Source organism: Mesoplodon mirus, assembly GCF_964341445.2.
Source record: "Mesoplodon mirus genome assembly, chromosome: 8".
Lineage (NCBI taxonomy): Eukaryota > Metazoa > Chordata > Mammalia > Artiodactyla > Ziphiidae > Mesoplodon > Mesoplodon mirus.
This window is the reverse complement of record NC_138984.1, coordinates 18,641,528-18,665,011: the sequence shown is the minus strand read 5'-3', so window position 1 is coordinate 18,665,011 and position 23,484 is coordinate 18,641,528. Positions and strand designations below refer to the sequence as shown.

Genomic DNA, 23,484 nt, shown 5'->3' with positions numbered 1-23,484 from the left:
CCGGGACCGAAGGGACAGGTGGTGGCTGCTCCCGTAGGTCTGCGAGCTCAGTTCCCAAGGTTGGAGGGGCTGGCGTCTGCGGAGGGGTAGCCTTCACGGCTCTTGCGGGGAGAGGAGGCTAAAAGCAAGGTGGTGCGTGCATCTGGGGATTGTGGGAGTGGAGGGCGGCGCACCCGCTCTCGGCAACGCGTGGGGCGCCGGAGAAGGGGTTGGGGAGCAGGTGGGGTCCTGCGGGGGCTCGCGCGTGGGGGCCGGGCCGGCCGGGGCGGGGTGAGTCACCGCCCGCCCGCTCCCATTGTGCGGCCCGGCGGCGGCGGCGGCGGCGGCGGCGGCGGAGCTGCGGAGCCGAGCGAGAGGAGGTGGAGCCGCGGGCTGCGGGCTCCGGCGCCTGCGTCCGCCCAGCCCGCCAGGCTCGCTGCCGCCGCGGGCGCCCCCAGGCCGTCCGGCCCTGCGCAGCGACAGGCCCTGGGGCGAGCGCGGGAAGGAGATGGGGCGCGGCGGTCGGCCCGAGCCCCGCACGCTCCGGAGCCCCGAGGTACCGCAGGGCGGGGCGGGGAGCGGCGGGCCGGGCCCCGGGGCATCCCGGGCGCGGCGGGGCCTCGATGGGCGCTCGAGCGGGCGGGGGATCCAGCTCCGGGGAGGGGGAGGGGGGGCGGCCGCGCGAGGCTCCTGACCCCGCCCTCCTCCCCCAGGGCTCCCCATTAGGTCCGCGCAGCGCCCTCTTCTTCTCACCCGGGTCACGGGTCCCTCAGTGAGTCAGAGCCCCCCCAAGCCGCCTCTCCGGACATGGCCAATGGAGTGATTCCGCCGCCCGGGGGCGCCTCCCCCCTACCCCAGGTGACTGACGCTCGCGGGGGTGGGAGAAGAGGAGGGGGAGGGACCTCAAGGAGGAGAGGGGGGTCTTCTGGTCGACCCTGGGACCCCCAGATCCAGGGATAGAGCTGGGCGGGAGACATGGAGAAAGAGGGGGTCTTTTGGTATTTCTCGGATCTGTTGCCCCCTCTCCTCCCAAGCCCTGGAAGCCTGGGAGGTTGACCCCAGCCTGGGCCACAGGGAGCAGAAGACGAGTCTGCTGGTCTCCCCCATCTCCACCTAGGGCTTGGAGTTGGGGTGGGTGTGTGGCGTTCATGGGTCAGGGTTCCTTAGAAGAGGCTGTTGGGTTTGCAGGTCCGGGTGCCCTTGGAGGAGCCCCCTCTGAGTCCAGACATGGAGGAGGAGGATGATGACTTGGGCAAGACCTTGGCTGTGAGCAGGTTTGGGGACCTCATCAACAAGCCCCCGGCCTGGGACCCCGAGAAGCCCAGCCGCAGCTACAGCGAGCGGGACTTTGAGTGTGGGTAGCCTGGGGACCCCTAGTGTGGCCGCCCTCACCGCCATCACCTTCATTGCCACCATCACCGTGCTCACCACTGGCTTGGTCACCCGGTGTCATCTTATGCTGGATGCTGTGCTGGATGCTGTGCTGGGCCACCATGCCATGTTAAGTCATCCTGCCTCACTTACCCATCACCTGTCTGCCTGCTAGGGGAGCTGAGCCCCAGACACAGGGGAGATGTAGGGAGATGGGCCTGAGGCCTCCCTTGGTGACCTTCATCTTCCTCAAGGCTCTGTCATACCTCTGGCCCTGCTCTCGTCTCTCTCCCACCTCTCCTCCCTCCTGAGCTCTGCCGACTCTACCTTTCCCTTCCTTGCTGTGTCCTGTCCTCTCATCCCCGCATCCTCCCTGTCACAACCTCCCCTCTCCATCACTCCATCCCCCGACTCTACCAGGCCTTCCCAATGACAGGCTATGGATACAGGTGTTGGGGGGAGCCTGACTCTGGAGGAAGGACTAGTGTGCCCTTGTCTGAGGCCTTGAGCTAGAATAAGGCGTGCGTCCCTAGGGTGGTGAGGGGCCCCCTTCTGCTGTGGGGGCCCCAACCAGCTCTCCTGCACCCCCAGTTCACCGGCACACATCCCACCACACCCACCACCCGCTCTCGGTGCGCCTGCCTCCACCCCACAAGCTGCGGCGACTGCCTGCCACCTCTGCCCGGCAGACCAGGAGGAAGAGGAAGGAGAGAACCTCGGCTCCCCCCTCTGAGGGGACCCCTCCCATCCAGGAGGAGGGGGGAGCCGGAGTGGATGAGGAGGAGGAAGAGGAGGAGGAAGAGGAAGGGGAGTCTGAGGCAGAACCTGTAGAACCTCCACCCGCAGGGTCCCCACCCAAAGCAAAGGTAAGGTCTGTCCCCAGGGAAGGCTGGCTGCTCAGGGAGAGGAGGGGAGGCCTGGCTGGGGGGGGGGGGGGGCGGGGAGGAGAGGCCCGGCAGGGGTAGGGGGAGGCGGGGCTGAGCGGGGGGATTGGGGCTGAGTCAGGGCAGGGACCCAGGGCGCACGGGGTTTATCCACAGTTCTCCATTGGAAGTGACGAGGACGACAGTCCCGGCCTCTCGGGGAGGGCCGCCTTCGCCAAGCCCCTGCCCCCCGTGGGCCCGCGCTCCGACAAGAGCCCCCAGCACTCGGTCAGGTACTGGCCTCCAGCCCAGCCCAGAGCAGGTCCCAGGCTCCTTCCTGACCCCAGTGAAGAAGCTAGGAGGAAAGGGGCGGGGCGGAGGAGCCGGGGAGGGCGTGCCCCTGCTCTGCATGATTGGCAGAGGGCCGGCAGGGAGAGGCCTCCAGGAGAGAGAGGGTGTCTGGGTGAAGAGGAGGATGGGGCCAAAGAGGAACTGGGGACCAGTGCGACGGGGGCAGGAAGGTGGAGGTAAGCTTTTCTCTCTGCCCAGGAGGAGCCTGTGTGTAGTCCCCAGGGGGCCTCTCCAGGCCCTGCCCCAAGCTGGGGAGGGCAGAGGAACCCCCTCCCCTGGCCCACCTCCACCGAGGGTCCCTGCCAATTTCAAGGCTGCCGTGTTGCCTCCTCAGCTCCCCTAGTCCCCGGGCCCGGGTCTCCCGAGTCGCCGGAGAGAAGAGCCGGCCACGGAGCCCCTCAACCAGCTATGACCTGCGGGAACGGCTATGCCCAGGCAGTGCCCTGGGCAGCCCGGGTGGCCCGGAGCAGCAGGTGCCCACTGATGAGGCGGAGGCCCAGATGCTGGGCTCCGCGGACCTGGACGACATGAAGAGTGAGTGACACCCACTTCCAGGGGTGCCCAGCCTGTGAGGGACCTTGGAGAGGCTCTGTGTTCTCCCCCACCCAGGGCTGAGCTCCTCTGCGGTATCCCTGTCTGCTGGAATGCGGCCAGTGATGGGGAACTCACTACCTCACCAAGCCATGCCTCGGGTGCCAGAGCTGAGATTTCCCCTCACGATGCCTTTGCTCTTCTGTCCTGGTTGTGTCCTCTGAGTCACCCCCGGAATAAGGCAGCCCTTCTTCCACATGACGTTTGGAGACATCATTGTACCCCCCTCCCCCGAGGCTCCTCTTCTCGGGGCAAACTCTTTTTACCCGCTTCGAACCAGTGCCCTGAGTCCCAGCCACTCCGCCAGGCCTTGCCTTTCCCTGTGTCAGGAGCCTCCTATTCCCATCACACCACCCTCGGCCGGGCCTGGCTGTGATCTCGGCACATTCCTTCCGTCTTATCAGTGCCCTGGTTTCTGTGCCACCTGTCTGCACCCATGGGGCTCTGTGCCCAGCCAGGGGCATCACCGACCCCGCCCTCCTCCCCCTTGGAACCACAGTGTGTGTGCGGGGGTGGGGTGGGTGGGGGGGTGGGGGTGGGGTGGGAGGGGGGAGGGCTCTGAGCGCAATACGTCATGGAAAGTTGCCAGGGCCTGAGGACAGGGACAAGAACAATCCGATGGCAGCAGCAGCAGCAGCGGTGGGATGGGGGGGGTCAGGGGGAGGGCGTGTTTACAGACCTAGGGTGCGGGCTGGAAGCAGCAGCGAGCAGGCTTGGGGACCTGGGGAGTCGGGGTCAGGAGGCCCGGCTACTTTCAAGCTCTGGTTGGACCAAGACCACTGCTGTCCAGGCTCCTACCTCTCAGGAGAGCCGGGGCTCTAGGAAGGAGCAGGGGGTGAGGCCTTGGCCATCTGGGGAATGATGAGCCCGCTGGAGGAGGTCACAGAGCCCAATGGGGCACTGAGCCCTGGGCCCGGGGATGCTGAGGGTCAGAGCCCTCAGAGGGCTCCAGGCCCCAGCCCTCGAGACTCGCTGGCCTCAGAGGACTTAGAGATGTTTGTGCTGGACCTTGAGGACTATGACCTGTGGGAATCCATCAGGGGCCAGCTGAGCCCCATGGTGGGCGGACCAGCTTGTGAGTAACTACGCTGCTGGCCTTGCCCCAGCTGCGGGCCTGGAAGGGGCAGGTGGGAAGGAAGGGAGAGAAGCTGTGCCTGAGTCCGTCTGGGTGTGTACCCACGGGGGAGTACACATGGGTGCCGAGGGGCACAGGGAGGGTGCTGAGGGCGCGGGGCCTGGTGACTTAATGTGGGTCCTGGCACTGCCGAGTAAGAGGCAGTGGCCGTGACCGGGGCTGTGGACTGAGTTGGGGGTCTGCCTTTTTACTGTGGCTGAGCCAGTGTCCCCGTGTGACTTTGGACTAGTCCTTTCCCCTCTCTGGGCCTCAGTCTCCTTATGTATGAAATGGCCCAGCTGGACGATGTGGTTTTGTCGGCATGGTCCCTGGGTGACTGTGGCGCCCCCCCTGAGTACAATGGCTGGGCAGAGCTGGAGGGGCTGGCAATGACCCCGAGGCCCTGAGCTGGAACCCTGGGAGCGCCAAGCCCATCTTCTCCGCAGGTCACCGGCTGGAGGACAACCCTGGCGTGCGCCGGCACCTGGTAAAGAAGCCGTCTCGGACGCAGGGCGGGAGGGGCAGCCCCAGCGGCCTGGCCCCCATCCTGCGCAGGAAGAAGAAGAAGCAGCAGCTGGACCGGAGGCCTCATGAGGTACCGGACCCCGAGGAAGTGGGCCTTTGGATTCTTCTCGCCTCTCCTCCCCCCCTTCTCCCTCCCTCCCTGCCTGGCCCATCGCCATGTCCTCAGGACAGCCGGCCCCACCTGGCGGCCCCCAGGCCTTCACCCTTGGCGCCCACCCCAGGTGTTTGTGGAGCTGAATGAGCTGATGCTGGACCGCAGCCAGGAGCCCCACTGGCGGGAGACGGCTCGCTGGATCAAGTTTGAGGAGGACGTGGAGGAAGAGACGGAGCGCTGGGGGAAGCCGCATGTGGCCTCGCTCTCCTTCCGCAGCCTGCTGGAGCTCAGGAGGACCATCGCCCACGGTAGGGGCCCTGCAGGCCTGGCCCTAGAGCTGCAGGCCCTCTTCACAAACCACAGAGCTCGACCTGTGCTGAGCTGCCCAGCTCAAGGGACTGCTCCCTGGAGCCCTGGGGCCAGGCGAGGTCTGGCTGCCACTTTGGGGACATGGGGTCCATCTGCCTGCACCAGCCATAAGCTCTGAGGGGTGGAGCTGTGCCCAGGTACCTGGCACTGTACCTGGGGCACAGTAGGTATCTGTCCACGTACAGTAAATCAACAGATGACCCCCTCTCTGGGCAAGGAGGGGCTGTGCCCTCACCCCGTGCTCTCTTTTTGCATCCCTCTCGGGCTGGGCTGTGGCCACACAGAGCTGCGTACGCACCTGGGCACATCAGGTGCTTGGCTCACCCAGCATGTCTGCCTGCCCTTGGGGAGCAAGCCGCTGGGGGGTGGTTTTTTCTACCTGACGGGACCGTGCTCCCTCCCCTGACTGTGCCCCCAGGAGCTGCCCTCCTGGACCTGGAGCAGACCACTCTGCCAGGCATCGCACACCTCGTGGTGGAGACCATGATTGTGTCTGACCAGATCCGGCCGGAGGACAGGGCCAGTGTCCTTCGCACCCTGCTGCTGAAACACAGGTGCCAGGGTGGGGCGCCTGGGAGGGCGCCTTCAGGTTCAGCTGCCTTCCAGGAGCACAGACTCTACTGAGTGGCTCTCGAGCTTCTGCTTGAATACCCCCAATGATGGGGAGCTCATTCCTTCTTTATCTTTGGACAGTACCAACCGTTAGAAAGTTCCTTCTGACATTGAGGCGAAGAGGATGGAGGCCCTGACCCTCCGTTTCTCATTTCCTCATGACCTCAGCCCACCAAGGGGCTGTCTTCCTAACCTGCCTTGCCCCCTCTGCCCTCTCCCCAGCCATCCCAATGATGACAAGGACAGTGGCTTCTTTCCCCGAAATGCGTCCAGTTCCAGCGTGAACTCGGTCCTAGGGAATCATCACCCAACCCCCAGCCATGGCCCCGATGGTGCAGTGCCTACTGTGGCTGATGACCTGGGGGAGCCAGCCCCACTCTGGCCTCATGACCCTGAGGCCAAGGAGGTCAGTCGCCTTGCTCTGACCTGGGCTGGGGGATGAGGAGGGCTTCCAGTTTCAGTGGAGGCCACGGATGGCTTCATTGAGTGGGTCAGGAAGGTTGGATGCCGGGCACCATACTAGGGATGTGGGGGACCTACATTCAGGAGGGACCCCTGCCCTGGAGAAACAGAAATTTTAAATGGGATGACGGGGCAGACCCAGGGGAGCCATTTAAACAAGGTAAGGCTGAGATGTAGGAGGGGGCTTGGAGGAGGGGTCCAGATCCTGCTGTGGGGCACTTCACCAATAGTCTCCACCCTGGCTGGGGAGGGAGAAAGCAGGGCCCAGATCCAGGGGTTGGTGGGCAGAGTCCAGGCCTGGAACAAGGGATGGGAGGGCCTGCCATGGCCTCCGGTCTGGGTCCCAGCCCTATTCCAGTTCTGCGTCCTCAGAAGCCCCTCCACATGCCTGGGGGAGATGGTCACCGGGGGAAAAGCCTGAAGCTGCTGGAGAAGATCCCTGAAGATGCCGAGGCTACTGTTGTGCTCGTGGGTAAGGAGGGCTGGGCCCTGGGGGCATGGGCTACAGGGCCTGGATGCCCCCACCATGTCTGTTTGTCTTGACCTCTGGCCTGCAGGCTGCCTCGTCCATCCCCAACCAGGCCCCCACCTTGCGCCTGGTCTTCCTCTCAACCCATCTTCCCTAATGCTCTGCCTGCTTCCCGTCCAGTTTTCTGCTATCTTGGATTGCTTCTAGTCCATATAACACCGTTGTGAGAATTAGAAGAAAGCACTCCTTCCTTAATACCCTTGATTTCAATCTGCTGGTAAATTGTAATAAATGTACAGACATATAAGCAAATTAGGGCTTCTTTAGATTGGGGTTTCTTTGTGCAGTGCACAACCTGCTCAACTGTACATGATGGCCCCAGATATCCCCCCAGGGCCTGCCTTGACTGCTCCCCTTTGCCCAGCACCCTGTGCCTTACTGTCCCCCCAGGCTGTGTGCCTTTCTTGGAGCAGCCAGCAGCAGCTTTTGTGCGCCTGAACGAAGCTGTACTCTTGGAGTCTGTGCTTGAGGTCCCCGTGCCGGTTCGCTTTCTCTTTGTGATGCTGGGGCCCGGCCACACCAGCACTGACTATCACGAGCTTGGGCGCTCCATTGCCACCCTCATGTCTGACAAGGTGGGTCCGGCAGCCCCCAGGCTGGGCGTTCTAGGCCTGTTCCCCTGAGCCCTGCTTATTCTCTGTCCCTCTCGCTGCCCCCAGTGGTATCCATGGGTACAGGGGTGCTGGTGGCCCTGCGGGGTGGAGGCAGCGCTCTGGAGTGGTGGAGGGAGGGGTGAGCAGAGAGGGAAAAGGGAGCCTTGGGCTGGGGCTATGGGAGGGGACAGGGAGGTGGATGCAGGAACGAAGAAGCCCAGACGCTGAAGCTTTGGATGTGACATGAGACTCGAAAGGGAAGCTGGGCTTGGACAGGAGGGTCCTCTAGCCAGGGGTGATGTTCGAAATATTTCCCAACCAACAGGATGTGGGCACTCTCCAGTGAGGATGGAGATTGGATTGGTAACGCTATGCCAGGCGTTGTCCCTTCAGTTGTTGCATTGTGGAAAAGTCTGGAGGCTCCCAGGGGAAGAGCGCGGGCACTCATGGGCGTTTGGGAGGTGCTCAGGGCCGTGGCTGCCTGCCGGCCAGCAGGGACATGAGTCAGAGTTTGGACAAGTGGACTGGACCTGTGTATGTGGCTGAACGTCCACCTTGCCTCTGGCTCTCTGATGGCCCAACACCTCCTCCCCGAAGCCCCCCGTCCCAGGTCCTCCCTGGGCTGTGGGCTCAGCCCCTGGCTTTTGTGCCTCCAGCTATTCCACGACGCTGCCTATCAGGCGGACGACCGGCAGGACCTCCTGAGCGCCATCAGCGAGTTCCTGGACGGCAGCATCGTGATCCCCCCGTCCGAGGTGGAGGGCCGAGACCTGCTGCGCTCCGTGGCTGCCTTCCAGCGCGAGCTGCTCAGGAAGCGGCGGGAGCGGGAGCAGACCAAAGTTGAGATGACCACCCAGGGCGGCTACGTGGCCCCTGGGAAAGGTCAGACCCTTTGGGGCCCGGAGCCCCCTGAACACATGCCCCCTCCACGGCTCCCACGGCTCTGACCCCAGCCCCATCCCAACTCTTGAGCCCTGCACGTCAGCTTCCAATCCCTGACCCAGGTCTCTGCACTGCGTCCCAGGCTGGGAAGGATTGGGCCCAGGGCCTGCTCCAAGCACGAGGTTCCAGCAGCCTCTTGTTCCCCCAGAGCTGGCGATGGAACTGGGGGGCTCCGAGGTGCCCCCTGACGACGACCCCCTGCTGCGCACTGGCTCGGTGTTTGGGGGGCTTGTCCGGGACGTGAAGCGCCGGTACCCGCACTACCCCAGCGACCTGCGGGACGCCCTGCACTCCCAGTGTGTGGCCGCCGTGCTCTTCATCTACTTCGCTGCCCTCAGTCCCGCCATCACCTTCGGGGGGCTGCTAGGTGAGGGGCGGGAGGAGAGGTGAGGGGGCTCACTGTCATCTGCAGGGTTGCTGGGTCAGGGTGTCCCAGTGGTCACTTCTGGGATGACAATGAAGTGAGAGGGGGTGGGTGCAAGGGGTGGGGGATCCGGGTTGGGACGCTGGTGGTGAGAGGCAGGAGGGCTGAGAGTGGTGAGGGTCCCTATCTACCACTCTGGGGGGCTGCTCCATTTTTCTTGGGTCCCCAGGTTAGGGGAAAGTAGACAAGAAAGAGGGGCCAGGTAGAAGGAGCCAGGCCAGGGCCGTCCCGCTGACCCTTGCCCGCCCCAGGGGAGAAGACAGAAGGACTGATGGGTGTGTCTGAGCTGATCGTGTCCACGGCTGTGCTTGGCGTCCTCTTCTCTCTGCTGGGGGCCCAGCCGCTGCTCGTGGTCGGCTTCTCGGGGCCACTGCTCGTCTTCGAAGAAGCCTTCTTCAAGGTGACAGCCACCCCGCCCCTCCCCAGGGGTCACCTGCTCCACCCTGTGTCCCTGGCCCAGGTGATGGGCCCCTGTGGTCTTTCCCCCTCCTCTCCCTCGGGGTTCACCTCCTGCCCGTCCCGTGGGGCCCTGAGGGCCAGGTCAGATGGCTGTGGGTGACCACCTCTCTCTCCCGACCTCTAGTTCTGTCGAGCCCAGGGCCTGGAGTACCTCACAGGCCGTGTGTGGGTTGGCCTCTGGCTGGTGGTCTTCGTCCTTGCCCTGGTGGCCGCGGAAGGCAGCTTCCTGGTCCGCTACATCTCACCTTTCACCCAGGAGATCTTCGCCTTCCTCATCTCGCTCATTTTCATCTATGAGACCTTCCACAAGCTCTACAAGGTGGAGGCCCTGAGAGGTCTTGGGGGGTGGGTGTAGGTGGGGGCTGGACAGCACCCTGGGAAAGAGCCTGGGGGTGTGTGTGTGGAGCACTGGGGGAGGAGGGCCGAGGAGGAAGGCTCTGTAGGCTGTGGGCATGGGGGTTGAGGACGCCCTAGGGCTAGGTCTGAGCTGAAGGGCAGGGAGTCAAACCCAGAGGTTTGAAGTCCAGGATTCACCTGAACAGAAACGGGACGGAAAGGGGGCGTTGTCAGGGCTACGGGTCTGGGGGCCTTGGGTCACTGTATGTAGAGGAAGGGCGTCTGTGTGTGAGATGGAGCTTCGTGTCCTGTGTTACGTTGCCCGGTCAGGTGTGGGAGGGGCCAGCCCTCTCCCTCACAGGTGTACTGATGCTATGAAATCAGGCACCTGCCCAGGTGAGCACTAGGGCAACCTTGTAACCCACACAGGTGTTCACGGAGCACCCACTGCTGCCATTCTACCCCCCTGAGGGAGCCCTGGCAGCTAAGCTGGACCTGAATGGGAGTGCCCTGCCCACCACCGAGGGGCCGCCGGGCCCCAGGAACCAACCCAACACGGCTCTGCTGTCCCTCATCCTCATGCTCGGGACCTTCCTCATTGCCTTCTTCCTGCGCAAGTTCAGAAACAGCCGCTTCCTGGGCGGCAAGGTGCGTGGCCGGCGGGAGTAGGGCCTGTGGACCCCCTGTGTCTGTCCTTCAGTTCCTGCTGTCACTGCCAGGCTCCGCTCGAGAGAGGGGCTGTCCCCTTCTCCCGGTCATGGGAGACCTCAACCAAGTCTGTGCAGCCTCTGCCCCTGTCTGAAGCCTCAGAGAAATGTAATCAGGAGAGGAATGCCCTCCTGGGCTGGGCTGGCACCTGTGGGGTTTAAAGGGACAGGTCAGGGGACTTCTGGCTCCTGCTGAGGCCCAAGAAGGGTCCGGGTAAAAAACCCCCATATTAGTCTCCTGACCCTCCCCTCCATCCACCTTTTGCTCCCTTCCCCTCATTGGCCCCTCTCAAGGCTCGCCGTATCATCGGGGACTTCGGCATCCCCATCTCCATTCTGGTGATGGTCCTGGTGGATTACTCCATTACAGACACCTACACACAGGTGAGTGAGTCCCGACCCCCTCTGGCAGCTGGTTCTCACCCCAGGGCCTTGAGAGGCAGGCCATGACATGTCCCCATTGCGCCAGCAGCCAGTCAGGGCTGGAACCCAACTTTCCTAGTGGAATGGCTACGTGCTGGGGCTGCACAGGGGTGGGTAGGCCGGGGGTTTCAGAAGCAGCTGTGTGGTCCAGCTGAGGAGGCCGGCCAGGGGGTCTGGGGCTGTGTGTGACCCTTAGTCAGGACTCCTGGAGGAGCAGGTGTGGGACTGGGGGCAGAATGACAGGTGCCCCCGCAGCAGGTCTCCTGGCAGCTCCGGGGCGCAGGGAGAAGGTATATCATTTCCTCATTCGCTGCCAAGACCCCTTGGAGGAACAGTGACTTTGGAGGATACAAAACTGATTTTCCCCAAACCTGTTCACACCCACATTCCCTGGAGCCCTGGTACTGGGGACACAGAGCTGGGTGGGAGCAGCTGCTACGTGGAGTTGCTAGCGGCCCTGAACCCGGTCTTCCTTCTGGTCATGCAGAAGCTGACGGTGCCCACGGGGCTCTCAGTGACCTCCCCCCATAAGCGCACATGGTTCATCCCGCCCCTGGGTAGCGCCCGTCCTTTCCCGCCCTGGATGATGGTGGCAGCCGCCGTGCCCGCCCTCCTGGTCCTCATCCTGATCTTCATGGAGACACAGATCACTGCGTGAGAGGGCTGGGGGGAGGAGCGGGGAGCCGTGGGATTGGCGGCCGGAGGGTGTCTGTGGGCCTGGGGCATGGTTTCCCGGTGGTGCTTTTTTTTTTTTTTTTTTTTTTTTTGTGGTACGCGGGCCTCTCACTGTTGTGGCCTCTCCCGTTGCGGAGCACAGGCTCTGGATGCGCAGGCTCAGCGGCCATGGCTCATGGGCCCAGCTGCTCCGCGGCAGGTGGGATCGTCCCGGACCGGGGCACAAACCCGTGTCCCCTGCATCGGCAGGCGGACTCTCAACCGCTGCACCACCAGGGAAGCACCCCTGTGGTGCTTTGACATGATGTCTGTCTGTTACCACCACCACTTGCCAGGTGGCACTTGACAGTCCTCAGAAAACCCTGGCAGCATTTTCTCTCAGCCAGTGATGCTCACATGTATCTCATTTTGGTTAAACCACAATGACGTGGTGAGAGCTGGCATCTGGCTTTTGTGGTGTTTTAAATATCCACAGTATGGGAATTTGCCTCAGATTTGCCTAAATATGAGAACTTCAATGTGAGAACTTGAAAGAGGAAGCGGGCAGGTCCTGGGAGAGTTCTGCTCTGCATGTCCTTCGCCCTCCACACCGTCCCTGCTGTGTGTGCCTGGCCCTGTCGCTGGCCACCCCCCCACCACTCACCCCCACTTCCCATCCTCTCCCCGCAGGCTCATTGTCAGCCAGAAGGCGCGGAGGCTGCTCAAAGGCTCCGGCTTCCACCTGGACCTGCTTCTCATCGGCTCCCTGGGTGGGCTCTGTGGCTTGTTTGGGTTGCCCTGGCTCACGGCCGCCACCGTCCGCTCGGTCACCCATGTGAATGCGCTGACCGTTATGCGCACTGCCATTGCTCCCGGTGACAAGCCCCAGATCCAGGAGGTGCGGGAGCAGCGGGTCACTGGAGTGCTCATCGCCAGCCTCGTGGGTGAGAGTGCCCGCCTTGCACGGCCCTAGTCCCCACCCCACAGACTTGCGTTCTTGGACCTTAAATCCTTTCTCCATCCCAGGCTTGACCCAGATCCCTTCTGAGTTTCCAAACGCATCATGACTGGCCCCTGCTCTGACCCCCAGACCTGCTTCTTGACACTCCATGTGCCTGTTTGCTTGAGCCCTTTCTTGGTTCTCTATCCTGTTGCATCTTCTCTTGGTCACAGTGATGAGGCCCGGCTCATCCCCTCCCCACCAGGCCCTTCCATCCTCACGGGGGCTGCCTGAGGGGTCATGTAGGTGTGTGTCACCTCCTCCAGGCCTGTCCATTGTCATGGGGGCTGTGCTGCGCCGGATCCCACTGGCTGTACTCTTTGGAATTTTCCTGTACATGGGGGTCACATCGCTGTCTGGCATCCAGCTGTCCCAGCGTCTGTTGCTCATACTCATGCCAGCAAAACACCATCCCGAACAGCCCTATGTGACCAAGGTAGGGCCAGGAGGCACAGAGGTGGGGCAACGGGGTGATGGGGAGTGGCGGGGGTGCCAAGGGATCTCTGGGCTGGAGAGATGGACCCTGAAGGATAAGCTGGGACCTAGGGACCCGAGTTCCTAAAGATGTGGTGAGACCTGACGCCTGTTCCCCAGGTGAAGACCTGGCGGATGCATCTGTTTACGTGCATCCAGCTGGGCTGCATCGCGCTGCTCTGGGTGGTCAAGTCCACGGCAGCCTCGCTCGCCTTTCCCTTCCTGCTGCTGCTCACGGTGCCCCTGAGGCGTTGCCTCCTGCCCCGGCTCTTCCAGGACAGGGAGCTACAGGCGGTAAGGGAAGGTGCTTGGGGCAGTCTTAGGGGCTCGGGCCCCGGGTGCCAGTCTCTGCTGTTGTGTGACCACAGACAAATTACCTAACGTTCTGAAATCTCATTTTCATCCGTAAGACGGGGCTACTAATAGATTCTCCCTTATAGGATCGTGGTGAGGATTAAACAGAAATTCAGGTAAAGCAGTGAGAACGGTGCTTTGGTGTGAAAGAAGCACAGGGCTGCTGTAGACAGCTGTGCAGGTTGTGTCCTGAGCAAAAGCACACAGCTGAGGGATGAGCGGGTGTGGGGTGGTGCTGAAATCCATTCTGAGCCCTGTTTTTGTCAGCTAGAGGAAGGGACATCTTTTTGAAAACCCTCCGCCCACGCATGGTGTACAAAGGTACCACAGGAGCTCAGAGCCCCAGGAAAGTACTTCTGTGTGGTAGCTGCTATCATCGTTATTAGGAGGTATCGCTGGGGGGTGACCTGAAGGTTTCAGCCAGAGGGAAGTGCTTCAACCTGGGGCCACAGTCCCTGTAGACAGTGAGGCTTGGAAAGGTCTAGGGGCAGTGAGGGCTGCCGGCCCAGGAGGAGCTGGGGAACGGGAGGCAGTGAGTCTGCTTCCCTGCCTCCCCCAACCGTCTGCTCCCTTTTGCAGCTGGACTCTGAAGATGCTGAACCAAACTTTGATGAGGACGGCCAGGATGAGTACAACGAGCTGCACATGCCCGTGTGATCCTCCACCATGGTGCCCCTTGGAGACCCCGACACCTTAGTGATTGACACCAGGCCCCAGTCAGAGCCCAGCCCCAGGGCCAGCGGGCTCCTCATGACCCAGAGACGTGCCTGGAACCACTACTGATGCCACGACTAGAGTGGCCCCCTGACTCTGCCCTGGGCACTGACCTCGTCTCACCCAGGCCCTTTCACAGACCAGACCGGCACAGGCTTTGAGCTCATTATAACCACACTCCTTGTCTTGTGTCTGCCTCACTTTCTTGGTTCCATCTCTGGTTTCTCGGGTCATACTTATCCATCTGGACTTGGAACAATTCTATTTTCAGGGTCGTCAAAATCAGGGAGAGTTTTGAGGCAAGGACAGAATTCTTGGGGGAAAGGGAGAGAATCAAGACCACAGAAGGTCAGAGCTGGATCTTATCAGCACCCCCTCGACCCCCCCCCCCGAAGTACAGTTGAGGAGCTGGAGGCTCAAGGTCTGGCTCAAGGTCACATGCTGTTAATCCAGTCCCTGCTTAGAAGGGGGAGGTTGGGGGACGGGAGAGGGAGGAGGTTGCTCTGCTTTAGCCACCAGGGAAATCAGAGCGTCCCAATGGCTGTGGGGCTACAGAGGGGAATGGAAAATGTTTATTTTCTTTTCCTGATCCTTGGCAGTCCAAAGAGCAGGGACAGGAGCCGCCTAATCCCCTAGACGCCAGGGTCATGCTGCCTTTGGGGTCCCTGGACCATTTTAGAGTCTCCAGGCTTAAAAGAGAGTCAGTTCTGGGATTCCTGAGGCCACTCCTTGCGTGCAACAGTCTTTGTTACGCCAGAAATAACCTGGGAGGCCTTGAAGAGGGTGCAAACTGGGAGCCCATTTCGTCACAGTTGCTAGGCAACTAGCTGCGTGGTTGAGCGGCTGTCCCTGTGTTGCCCTCTGGTGGCCGCTCTCTCACTGCAGGCTCTGTCTGGACTGGGCCCGGGTAACACTGCCACCTGGTGGACCCGCTATGATCAAAGATCCCATTCAAGCACATTTAGTTCCTCATTGGGAGGCAAGGGGGTGGGGCAGAGAGGTTCCGTGGACTTACAAAGCCCTGGGCCAGGTGGAATTTCAGAGGAACTTCGCCAAGGAGCAAAGTGAAGGTCAAACACAAAAAACTAGAACACAGACGTGTGCAGAGCAGATTCCAAACGCAGAGATGGCAGGGGCCACACGTGTAGATAGGCTTGGCTGAGAAGCTTTGCACGCAGGACTCTGTTCCTTTTCTGAGCCCTAAATCAGGTTGCCTGGTCCCCCCATCGGGGCCTTGGTGTGGGCGGACCTCCCTGTTGGGTCTGTGGGATGCTGAGACCCCACGGGAAAGAACCTGCTTCTTCCAGAGACCCTGAGAGAAAGTAGTGACCTGAGCCCTGAAGACTCGGCTCTTCATTGGACACAGGTTGTGTCAGTCATCTCTGCTTAGCGAATAGCTGAGAAGTATGGGTGTTGCTCAGCTGGAAAGTGAGAAACAAGAGGGCGGGGGCTTTTGAAACCGAATGAGTCTTGGTCCTGGCTAGTGGGTCAGGGCGGACTCCAGTATGACTGGGCCCTGAGGCCCCAGTTGGAACAATAGATGAACAAATTTCAGTGAAAGATCGAGCCAGACATAACCTCGGGCTATCAACATGCCCCCTCCGCTCCCCCCAATGGGAAAGGACATGAATAAGCCCTAAGAGCTTGGAGTCTTAAAGACCACGGCCTTTAAACCACCCTCCTCCGGCCCCACTCCCCAAGGGAAGGCAACTGCAGTTTAGTGCAGTACAAGGCTGTAGTTGACCAACACACGCACTGGGCTGGGCCTGGTTAGGGGGGATTCTTTCTCACCCAGGGTGGAGGCCTGTGGAGGCTCTGAGAGCACTTAGGGGGCTGAGCAACCCAAACTTTTGCCAGGGATGGGTCCCTTGAAGGATGGCAGAGGACAGAATGACAGTGGGGGCCAGGGAAAGACAGGGGTGATGGGACAGTGGCAAACCCACCGGAAGACAAGTGGCCTGGCCTTTCAGAGATCATCACATTTGGGGATATTCAGAGTTTGTCCTGAAGCCTTGGTGTTTTGTCTGACTTTCTCTTCACTGACCCTCCAACCTTATCTTCCTGGGGGGCTGCAGCTTGACTGAGGCTGCCTTCTTCCAGGTGTGGAGGGGAGCCAAAGGAGAGGAGCCGCATCCGGCCCTGGTGGCACAGCTCTGGGGGACTAAGGGAGGGTAGAGGCCATGGTACTTTTGAGTGACAGGTACTGCTACTGTCTGCTTTACAGTGGAAGCAGCTTGGCGAGCGGGCACATCCCAGGTGGCACAGGACCCTTCCAATAAGGAGGATAGTGGGCCCGTTGCCATCTTAGCCTTCTCCTTGTGGCTCTCTGTGCGGGGTTAAGGCCACCTCCTGGGCAGCTGCCCCAAGCTTTCAGTATCCTTGGTCTAGTTCAGGCCCAGAGAAGTGCTAATTCATTCTTCTGCTTTGAGCAAAGAGAGTGGCTGGCGTTTCCTTGTTCTGTGCTGGATTCACCTCACTCGTGGTCTGATGCCCTCGTGAAAACTTCTGGCTGTCGAAGCTCACAGACCATCTGCTTGGATTGCCCCTGCCCTCTCCCTTAGGGCACAGAACCTGGCAATATGTCCCGTTTGGCAGCCGGTGTGACATCTCTTCTTGTGTCAGGTGACTCAAATAATGATCGTGCCTGTTGACACTTAGAGCTCTCAAAGGGAATTCTGAAAGTGGAAAGACGAAACAGAACTCAAGGGCACTTGCACCAAATGCTGGCCGTACAGCTGGCGCTTAAGCCGTTGCTGGAAATAACAAACAGGTTCCGGGCAAGCATCGAGCCGGGGACTGAATCCAATGTGGCAGATAGGAAACTCACAGTGAGGAGTTTGGGTTCTAGATAAATAAAAGATATAATTATCTGAGAGAGAACTTGCTCAGTTGTGTGATTCACCACTTGTGCCAAGAGCAAACGTCAATATTTGTAGGGTTTATGTTCTAGAAGGAAGATTTAATATTTGAAGCCTCTGCTTGGATTATTTTTAATTTAGTTAGAAATGTTTTTCTTGAACAACGCTTTATCAAGTGCTGACTAAGCACACAGCTGTTGGGATGTTCTCTGGGTGGTGGGTGAGTCCCACTTGGATCTGGGGCCTGAGAGGAGGAGCAGGGAGCTCCGGGGACAAGGCTGCCTGGACCATGGGAGGGGAGGGACAGAGAGCAGGTGGGGCACAGCTGGAGATGGAGCAGGGGCTGGATGCTGCTGGAATGACGGAGGGGGATGGGAGCACTGAGGAGCATGTGAAACAAGACTTAAAAAAAATTTTATCAGAGTATGGTTGATTTACAATGTTGTGTTAGTTTCAGGTGTACAGCAAAATGAATCTGTTATACATATATCCACTCTTTTTTAGATTCGTTTCCCATATAGGTCATTACAGAGTATTGAGTAGAGTTCCCTGTGCTATACAATAGGTCCTTATTAGTTATCTATTTTATATATAGTAGTGTGTTCGTGTCAATCCCAATCTTCCAATTTATCCCTCCCCTTCCCTTACCCCCCAGTAACCATAAGTTTGTTTTCTACATCTGTAACTCTATTACTGTTTTGTAGATAAGTTGATTTGTAGCCTTTTTTAAGATTCCACATATAAGCAGTATCATATGATATTTGACAAGACTTTCTTTAGAGACTCTCTTGGCATGCCTGCCAAGGCGCTTCTCCTGCCGCACCCCCGTGACTTGTACTTGTCTATCTCCCTTCTCGGCCGTAAGATGGGCAGAGACCCAGCCTGTGCCTTTTTTGTACCCTGAACAACAAGAAAACAAATGCCTGGTCACAGGGTGCTCAGGGCCTACGGCTGAGCAGGTGGCAGACGAGGAAGGGCCAAGAGATCAAGGACACTGCCCCGCTGAGGATCCAGTGACAGCCAAGGTGACAGCAATAGAACTTTTTTTTTTTTTTTTTTGCGGTACGTGGGCCTCTCACTGTTGTGGCCTCTCCCGTTGTGGGGCACAGGCTCCGGACGCGCAGGCTCAGTGGCCATGGCTCACGGGCCCAGCCGCTCTGCGGCATGTGGGATCCTCCCAGACCGGGGCACGAACCCGTGTCCCCTGCATCGGCAGGCAGACTCTCAACCACTGCACCACCAGGGAAGCCCAGCAGTAGAACTTTTAAAGAATTCTGAGGATGTTTTGGTTTTCATGTTTGTTAGTTTCAATTACAGCTGTCACTTTCTCTGTGTCTGTTAGTAAAAATCTCAAAACCCAAAGAGGCATCGTGGGTTTCTTTCCAAGCCAGCTGGAGGGAGAGATGCTGGCGAGGCTGCATACCAGGCTGATGAGTAGACAGTGGCCGGTGGGAAAGAGGAAGCGCCATCAGAAGCCCCAGGAGCCGTAGGAGACAAGATGGGACATGGACAGGAGCCTGGGAGATGGCCCTGGGGTTCCAGCCGGCAGGAAGGTTTGCGTACTTAGCTGTCCTGTTCCTGCTCCACCAGTGGTTCTTCAAAATGCTAATGATGGAGGGACCAGAGCATCATCAGTCTGGCTTTTGGAGGGCCCATTGTGTACAGGGCTTTTTTGGTAAGAGTTTTCCCCAAGGATGGGACCCCTGGAGGCCACCCCTATGCCTTGTTTTCTCTCCTCCAGCCTCTGCTCAGTGGGGCCCAGCCCTACCTGCTCTTCCCACTATAGCTGACAGTCATTTCTTATTGTCGCTTCTCCCTAGTGTGAAAACACAAATACACGGTATGTATATTTATTTTAGAGAGGGCAGGAACCATGCCTATTTCTATGCTGTTTACCAAGCAACTGAAAGGGCTGTATGCAGCACACTCTAATGTTTGGGCTGGATGGCTGGGGCTGTGATCTGTGAACTCCTTCCTGGCTCTGCTGACTTTGCTGTTGTTGAAGGCATTGTGGTTGAGTGGTCACAGTGCAGGGCTGGGAGTTGGGAGTCCTGGGTTGTAACCTTAGTCCAGGAACTGGTTGGTGACTTGGTTATGTCCTCTCATCCTTCTGGGAGGTTAGGGATTTGCTCCAGTGCCTCTGATGTGGACCTTGTTCTTCCAAGAGACCTTGGTCATTGTAGTGCCTGCTTTGGGAGGGTGGGAAGCAGGAGGCTGTAGTGCCATGGTAACTCCAGACAATCTCTGGGAGAAGGTACTAGGCTTAAGAAGTTTCTTACTTAGCCTTGCCAGGTAGAAGGGAGCACAGATCTTGGAGGGAGCCTGCTCTTCCATTCCCAGGGGAATTAAGAACTCAGGGACCACAGTGGGTAAAGTAAGAGGTGGGGCTGAGCAATGATCTTGGAGAATGACCTTGGGAGTTATGACTGAATAATCAGACAAAGCTCTGAGACATAACCAGAATTAAATTATATAGAAGTTTAACATCCATAAGAATTGTGCAGCCCCGAGGGATAAGAATCATATGAAAAGAATGCAGGATTCTTTAAAGTGATATGGGAAAAAACATAGCTACATACTTTAAGAGTCAAATAATTACAAAATCAGGTATGGGTCCTGGATGGGGGTTATGGACTGGACTCTGGTTCAAAAGCCAGTAATCAACCACTTGTTCTAAGGGAGTGATCTCTTTGGCCACCTCCATCTTTAAGTCAGAAAATTAGAGACTGCAAATAGGGCTTGACTGGTCCACAGAGTCACCAGTGAGGATGCAGTCGGCATCTCACCCCAAATCTCATGGATTAACAACTTCAGAGAAAAGGAAATTATCTCCCTTATGCATAGACATTTCAGTAGCCTAGGGAAACTTAAAAATTCATCACACAACTGTTTAAGGGAATCAAAGCTGTAGTTTTAATATTTTCAAGTTCAAAGAACTTGTGCATATATTATTATTAAAATTAATTAATTAATTAATTTTTCTCTGTGTTGGGTCTTCTTTTCTGTGCGAGGGCTTTCTCTAGTTGCGGCGAGTGGGAGCCACTCTTCATCACAGTGCGCAGGCCTCTCACTATCGCGGCCTTTCTTGTTGCGGAGCACAGGCTCCAGACGCGCAGGCTCAGTAGTTGTGGCTCACGGGCCTAGTTGCTCCGCGGCATGTGGGATCTTCCCAGACCAGGGCTCGAACCCGTGTCCCCTGCATTGGCAGGCAGATTCTCAACCACTGCACCACCAGGGAAACCCTGTGCATATATTATTATCTTAGCCCATTCAAGGTGCTGTAATAAAATACTGTGGACTGGGTAGCTTATAAACAACAGAAAATTATTTCTCACACTTCTAGAGGTTGGGAAGTCCAAGATCAAGGTGCTGAAGATCTGATGTCTGGTGAGGGCCCACTTCCTGGTTCATAGATAGCAGTTGTCTTCTTTTTTTAAAAAATTGAAGTATAGTTGATTTGCAATATCGTATTAGTTTCAGGTGTACAACATAATGATTCAATATTTTTATAGACTATACTCCACTTAAAAGTTACTCTAAAATATTGGCTATATTCCCTGTGCTGTGCATTACATACTGATATCTTTATTTATTTATTTATAAAATATATCACTCTCTCTTTTTTTTTTGGCTGCACCATGTGGCATACAAAATGCAGGATCTTATTTCCCTGACCAGGGGTCAAACCCATGCCCCTTGCAGTGGTAGTGTGGAGTCTTAACCACTGGACCACCAGGGAGGTCCCTCTTATTTATTTTATACTTAGTAGTTTGTACCTCTTAATCCCTTTCCTCTATCTTACCTCTCCCCTATCCCTGGGGAGAGGTAACCACTAGTTTGTCCTCTGTTCTGTTTGTCTGTTTCTGTTTTGTTATATTCAATCATTTGTTTTATTTTTTAGATTCCACATATAAGGGAAAACATACAATATTTGTTTTTCTCTGTTTGATTTATTTCACTAAGCATAATACCCTCCAGGTCCATCCATGTTGTTGCAGTTGGCCATATGTCTTCTTGCTGTGTCCTCGCATGGCAGAAGGGACAAGGGAGATCTCTGGTGTCTTCTATAAGGGCACTAATTTCATTCATGGGGACTCCACCTTCATGACCTAATCACCTCATAAAGGCCCCACCTTCTAATATCATAACTTTGGGGGTTAGGATTTCAACATATGAATTTTGGTGGGGGACACAGGCATTCAGTCAACAGCAATGATACTTTATGTTCATACAATTTTTTTAAAAATTTATTTTTGGCTGTGTTGGGTCTTTGTTGCTGTGTGCGGGCTTTCTCTAGTTGCGGTGAGCGGGGGCTATTCTTCATTTTGGTGCGCGGGCTTCTCATTGCAGTGGCTTCTCTTGTTGCGGAGCACGGGCTCTAGGCACGCAGGCTTCAGTAGTTGTGGCATGCAGGCTCAGTAGTTGTGGTTCACAGGCTCTAGAACGCAGGCTCAGTAGTTGTGGCGCATGAGCTTAGTTGCTCCGCGGCATGTGGGATCTTCCCGGACCAGGGCTCAAACCCATGTCCCCTGCATTGGCAGGCGGATTATTAACCACTGCACCACCAGCAAAGCCCCAATGTTCATACAGTTTTAAAGAGAATTTGGCTATTAGAATATTAGACCACTAACATTCTTCTTTTGTGCTTTCACTTGAATAATTGATTGAGATTTGTGATCTTAAGTTGAAATCTAAGTTTACATATAGATTGGAAATTTAAGAGAATTTAAGCTTGACTGTTTTTTTGTATGCTTAATTTATTAAATCTATGAGTCACTTTAGTACTCGGGAAGGTTTGTCAGATGAAGTACTTAAAAAGGAATTGAATACGTTACATTTATAAAAGCTGCTTAAAATGTTAAAGAGGTTTAATTAGCTAAGTGTATAAATGGGACTAAACATTAATCAAAAGCCCTCTCAAAGTGATTGTTAATATTTGCTAGACTTATACATAGGATAATAAGCTGATTTTTTAAAGCTTAAGGAAGAGCCATATATTTCTGAATCTACACATTTAGTAAATCAAATTCTAATTTTCAAGACCCGAGTAAAGCTATAAGTGGTCTTTTTCATGCACAAAAGCCACCCTCAAGGACATGAAAAACCAGTGATCAGGTCTTCAGCAGTGTGGAAGGGGGGAGGGTGAGTTGGAAGTGCAGAAGGGAGAAAAAGATTTTAGTGTCATCTAGATTGTCTTGTTCCCAAGGTCAGGCTAGTTAGTGCATTCCACCCAATGGCCACTTGCTCATCTCACAGGGAGAGACTATAATTAAGTCACTGTGTGGGCGGTCAGAATAGCCGAGGGAGGCATTTGGCAGCTAAGATAGTGAGTTGCATCGTTGTGGCTTTGGGGTCCTAGCAGCCCCTCTCAGCACCCCCTTCTAGGTTGAGTTCCACTGCTCTGTTAGCTGTAAGTTACTCCCCAAATCATTTCCCCTAAGTAAGAATAAAGTTGTTTGTGGTAGAGGCTGAGGTTTTTGTTTCCCAGAGGGGTTTGCAGCTGAGAGTTAGTGCAATGTGCAATCAGTCAGAATGCTTATTGGCACCCGATAGAAGCCAGACCTAGCCAATTTAAGCAGAAACATAGCTGTTGAAAGCCACTCATAGAACCACTGGGAAAGCAGGAGAATCCAGCTCAGAAGTGACATTGGCCAGAACCACAAAGACATGTCATAGAAAAAGTTTGGCGAGAACGCTGTTGTCACCACTGAGCATGAGTTGCCGCGGTTTGAGCCCCTGGTGGTGGATGCCATCCCTGGTTCTGCTGTCATGGCTGCCCCTGGAATGGCCACCAGAAGGATCCTCTGCTATCCTGCTGCATCACTAGTGCCTGATCCACGGTCCCAGGTGGGTGCATCTCCTTGGCTAAGCTGACGTCATGTGTCTGTGCCCAAGCTTCAGGGAAGGCTGGGAATGAGAGCATGTGGCATTTTTAGCTTCTGTGGTGGCAGATGGTCTCTGACTCCCTCTGAAACTCATAGCAGTGTGATGTTGGAGCCAGCTTACAAGAGCCAGTTGTTAAATTTTAGGGACTGGTGAGCTGGTTGTTGAATACAGCTTTTATTAAAAAATAAATGACAGGGCCTCCCTGGTGGCGCAGTGGTTGAGAGTCCGCCTGCCGATGCAGGGGATACGGGTTCGTGCCCCGGTCTGGGAGGATCCCATATGCCGCAGAGCGGCTGGGCCCGTGGGCCATGGCCGCTGAGCCTGCGCGTCCGGAGCCTGTGCTCCGCAACGGGAGAGGCCACAGCAGTGAGAGGCCCGCATACCGCAAAAAGAAAAATAAATAAATAAATAAATAAATAAATAAATAAATAAATGACAGTAGGCATACTCTCCCCTACTCCTCCTGAAAAGGACAACTAACCCCCCTGGATATTATATATAAAAGAAACACAAGGAAACTGAAAGGAAAGAAGGTGGCAGACCAGGAGGGACCTTGGGACCTGAGGAAGAACACATCGATGAGTTCCTTGGGATTGTTTTTTTTTCTTTTTTGCCTCATGTTTCCCAAATTTGGAGCTGAAGTAGCTGGCAAGTCAGAAAAGTCAATGAGTTTGAAAAAAAAAGCAAGTCCAGCAAAGTCTGCTTTTTCTAGCCAAAGGACCAGGAAAGGAACAACACAGCAAGACAGAAAACTTTCATACAGTAACCACCAAACACCATAGAAAACTGTGGCCCCATTC

At 56.8% G+C, this 23,484-nt stretch overlaps 1 protein-coding gene across 2 annotated transcripts; it reads left to right on the top strand.

Moving 5' to 3' along the window:
• The first annotated feature begins 411 nt into the window (after positions 1-411).
• Positions 412-14,112, top strand: SLC4A3 (solute carrier family 4 member 3). Of its 2 annotated transcripts, XM_082630212.1 has the most exons (23): positions 412-535; positions 693-837; positions 1,168-1,333; positions 1,942-2,216; positions 2,391-2,506; positions 2,899-3,098; positions 4,716-4,864; positions 5,016-5,196; positions 5,676-5,811; positions 6,092-6,275; positions 6,704-6,803; positions 7,251-7,435; positions 8,110-8,335; positions 8,544-8,762; positions 9,071-9,219; positions 9,403-9,597; positions 10,044-10,262; positions 10,616-10,705; positions 11,232-11,398; positions 12,089-12,342; positions 12,665-12,834; positions 12,993-13,166; positions 13,806-14,112. In XM_082630212.1, exons 2-23 carry the CDS (start codon positions 787-789, stop codon positions 13,881-13,883), a joined length of 3,684 nt encoding a protein of 1,227 aa, XP_082486338.1. In that variant the 5' UTR covers positions 412-535; positions 693-786; the 3' UTR covers positions 13,884-14,112. The 2 variants fall into 2 exon arrangements, with proteins under 2 accessions (XP_082486338.1, XP_082486339.1); XM_082630213.1 differs by lacking the exon at positions 12,993-13,166.
• The last annotated feature ends 9,372 nt before the right edge of the window (positions 14,113-23,484 follow it).

Bases quoted from the DNA above. Each gene is read 5' to 3' on its own strand.
- SLC4A3 (XM_082630212.1), top strand. From the start codon at position 787: ATGGCCAATGGAGTGATTCCGCCGCCCGGGGGCGCCTCCCCCCTACCC. The intron at 5,812-6,091 runs GTGCCAGGGTGG...CCCTCTCCCCAG, and splicing joins ACCCTGCTGCTGAAACACAG to CCATCCCAATGATGACAAGG. The intron at 9,220-9,402 runs GTGACAGCCACC...CCCGACCTCTAG, and splicing joins TCGAAGAAGCCTTCTTCAAG to TTCTGTCGAGCCCAGGGCCT.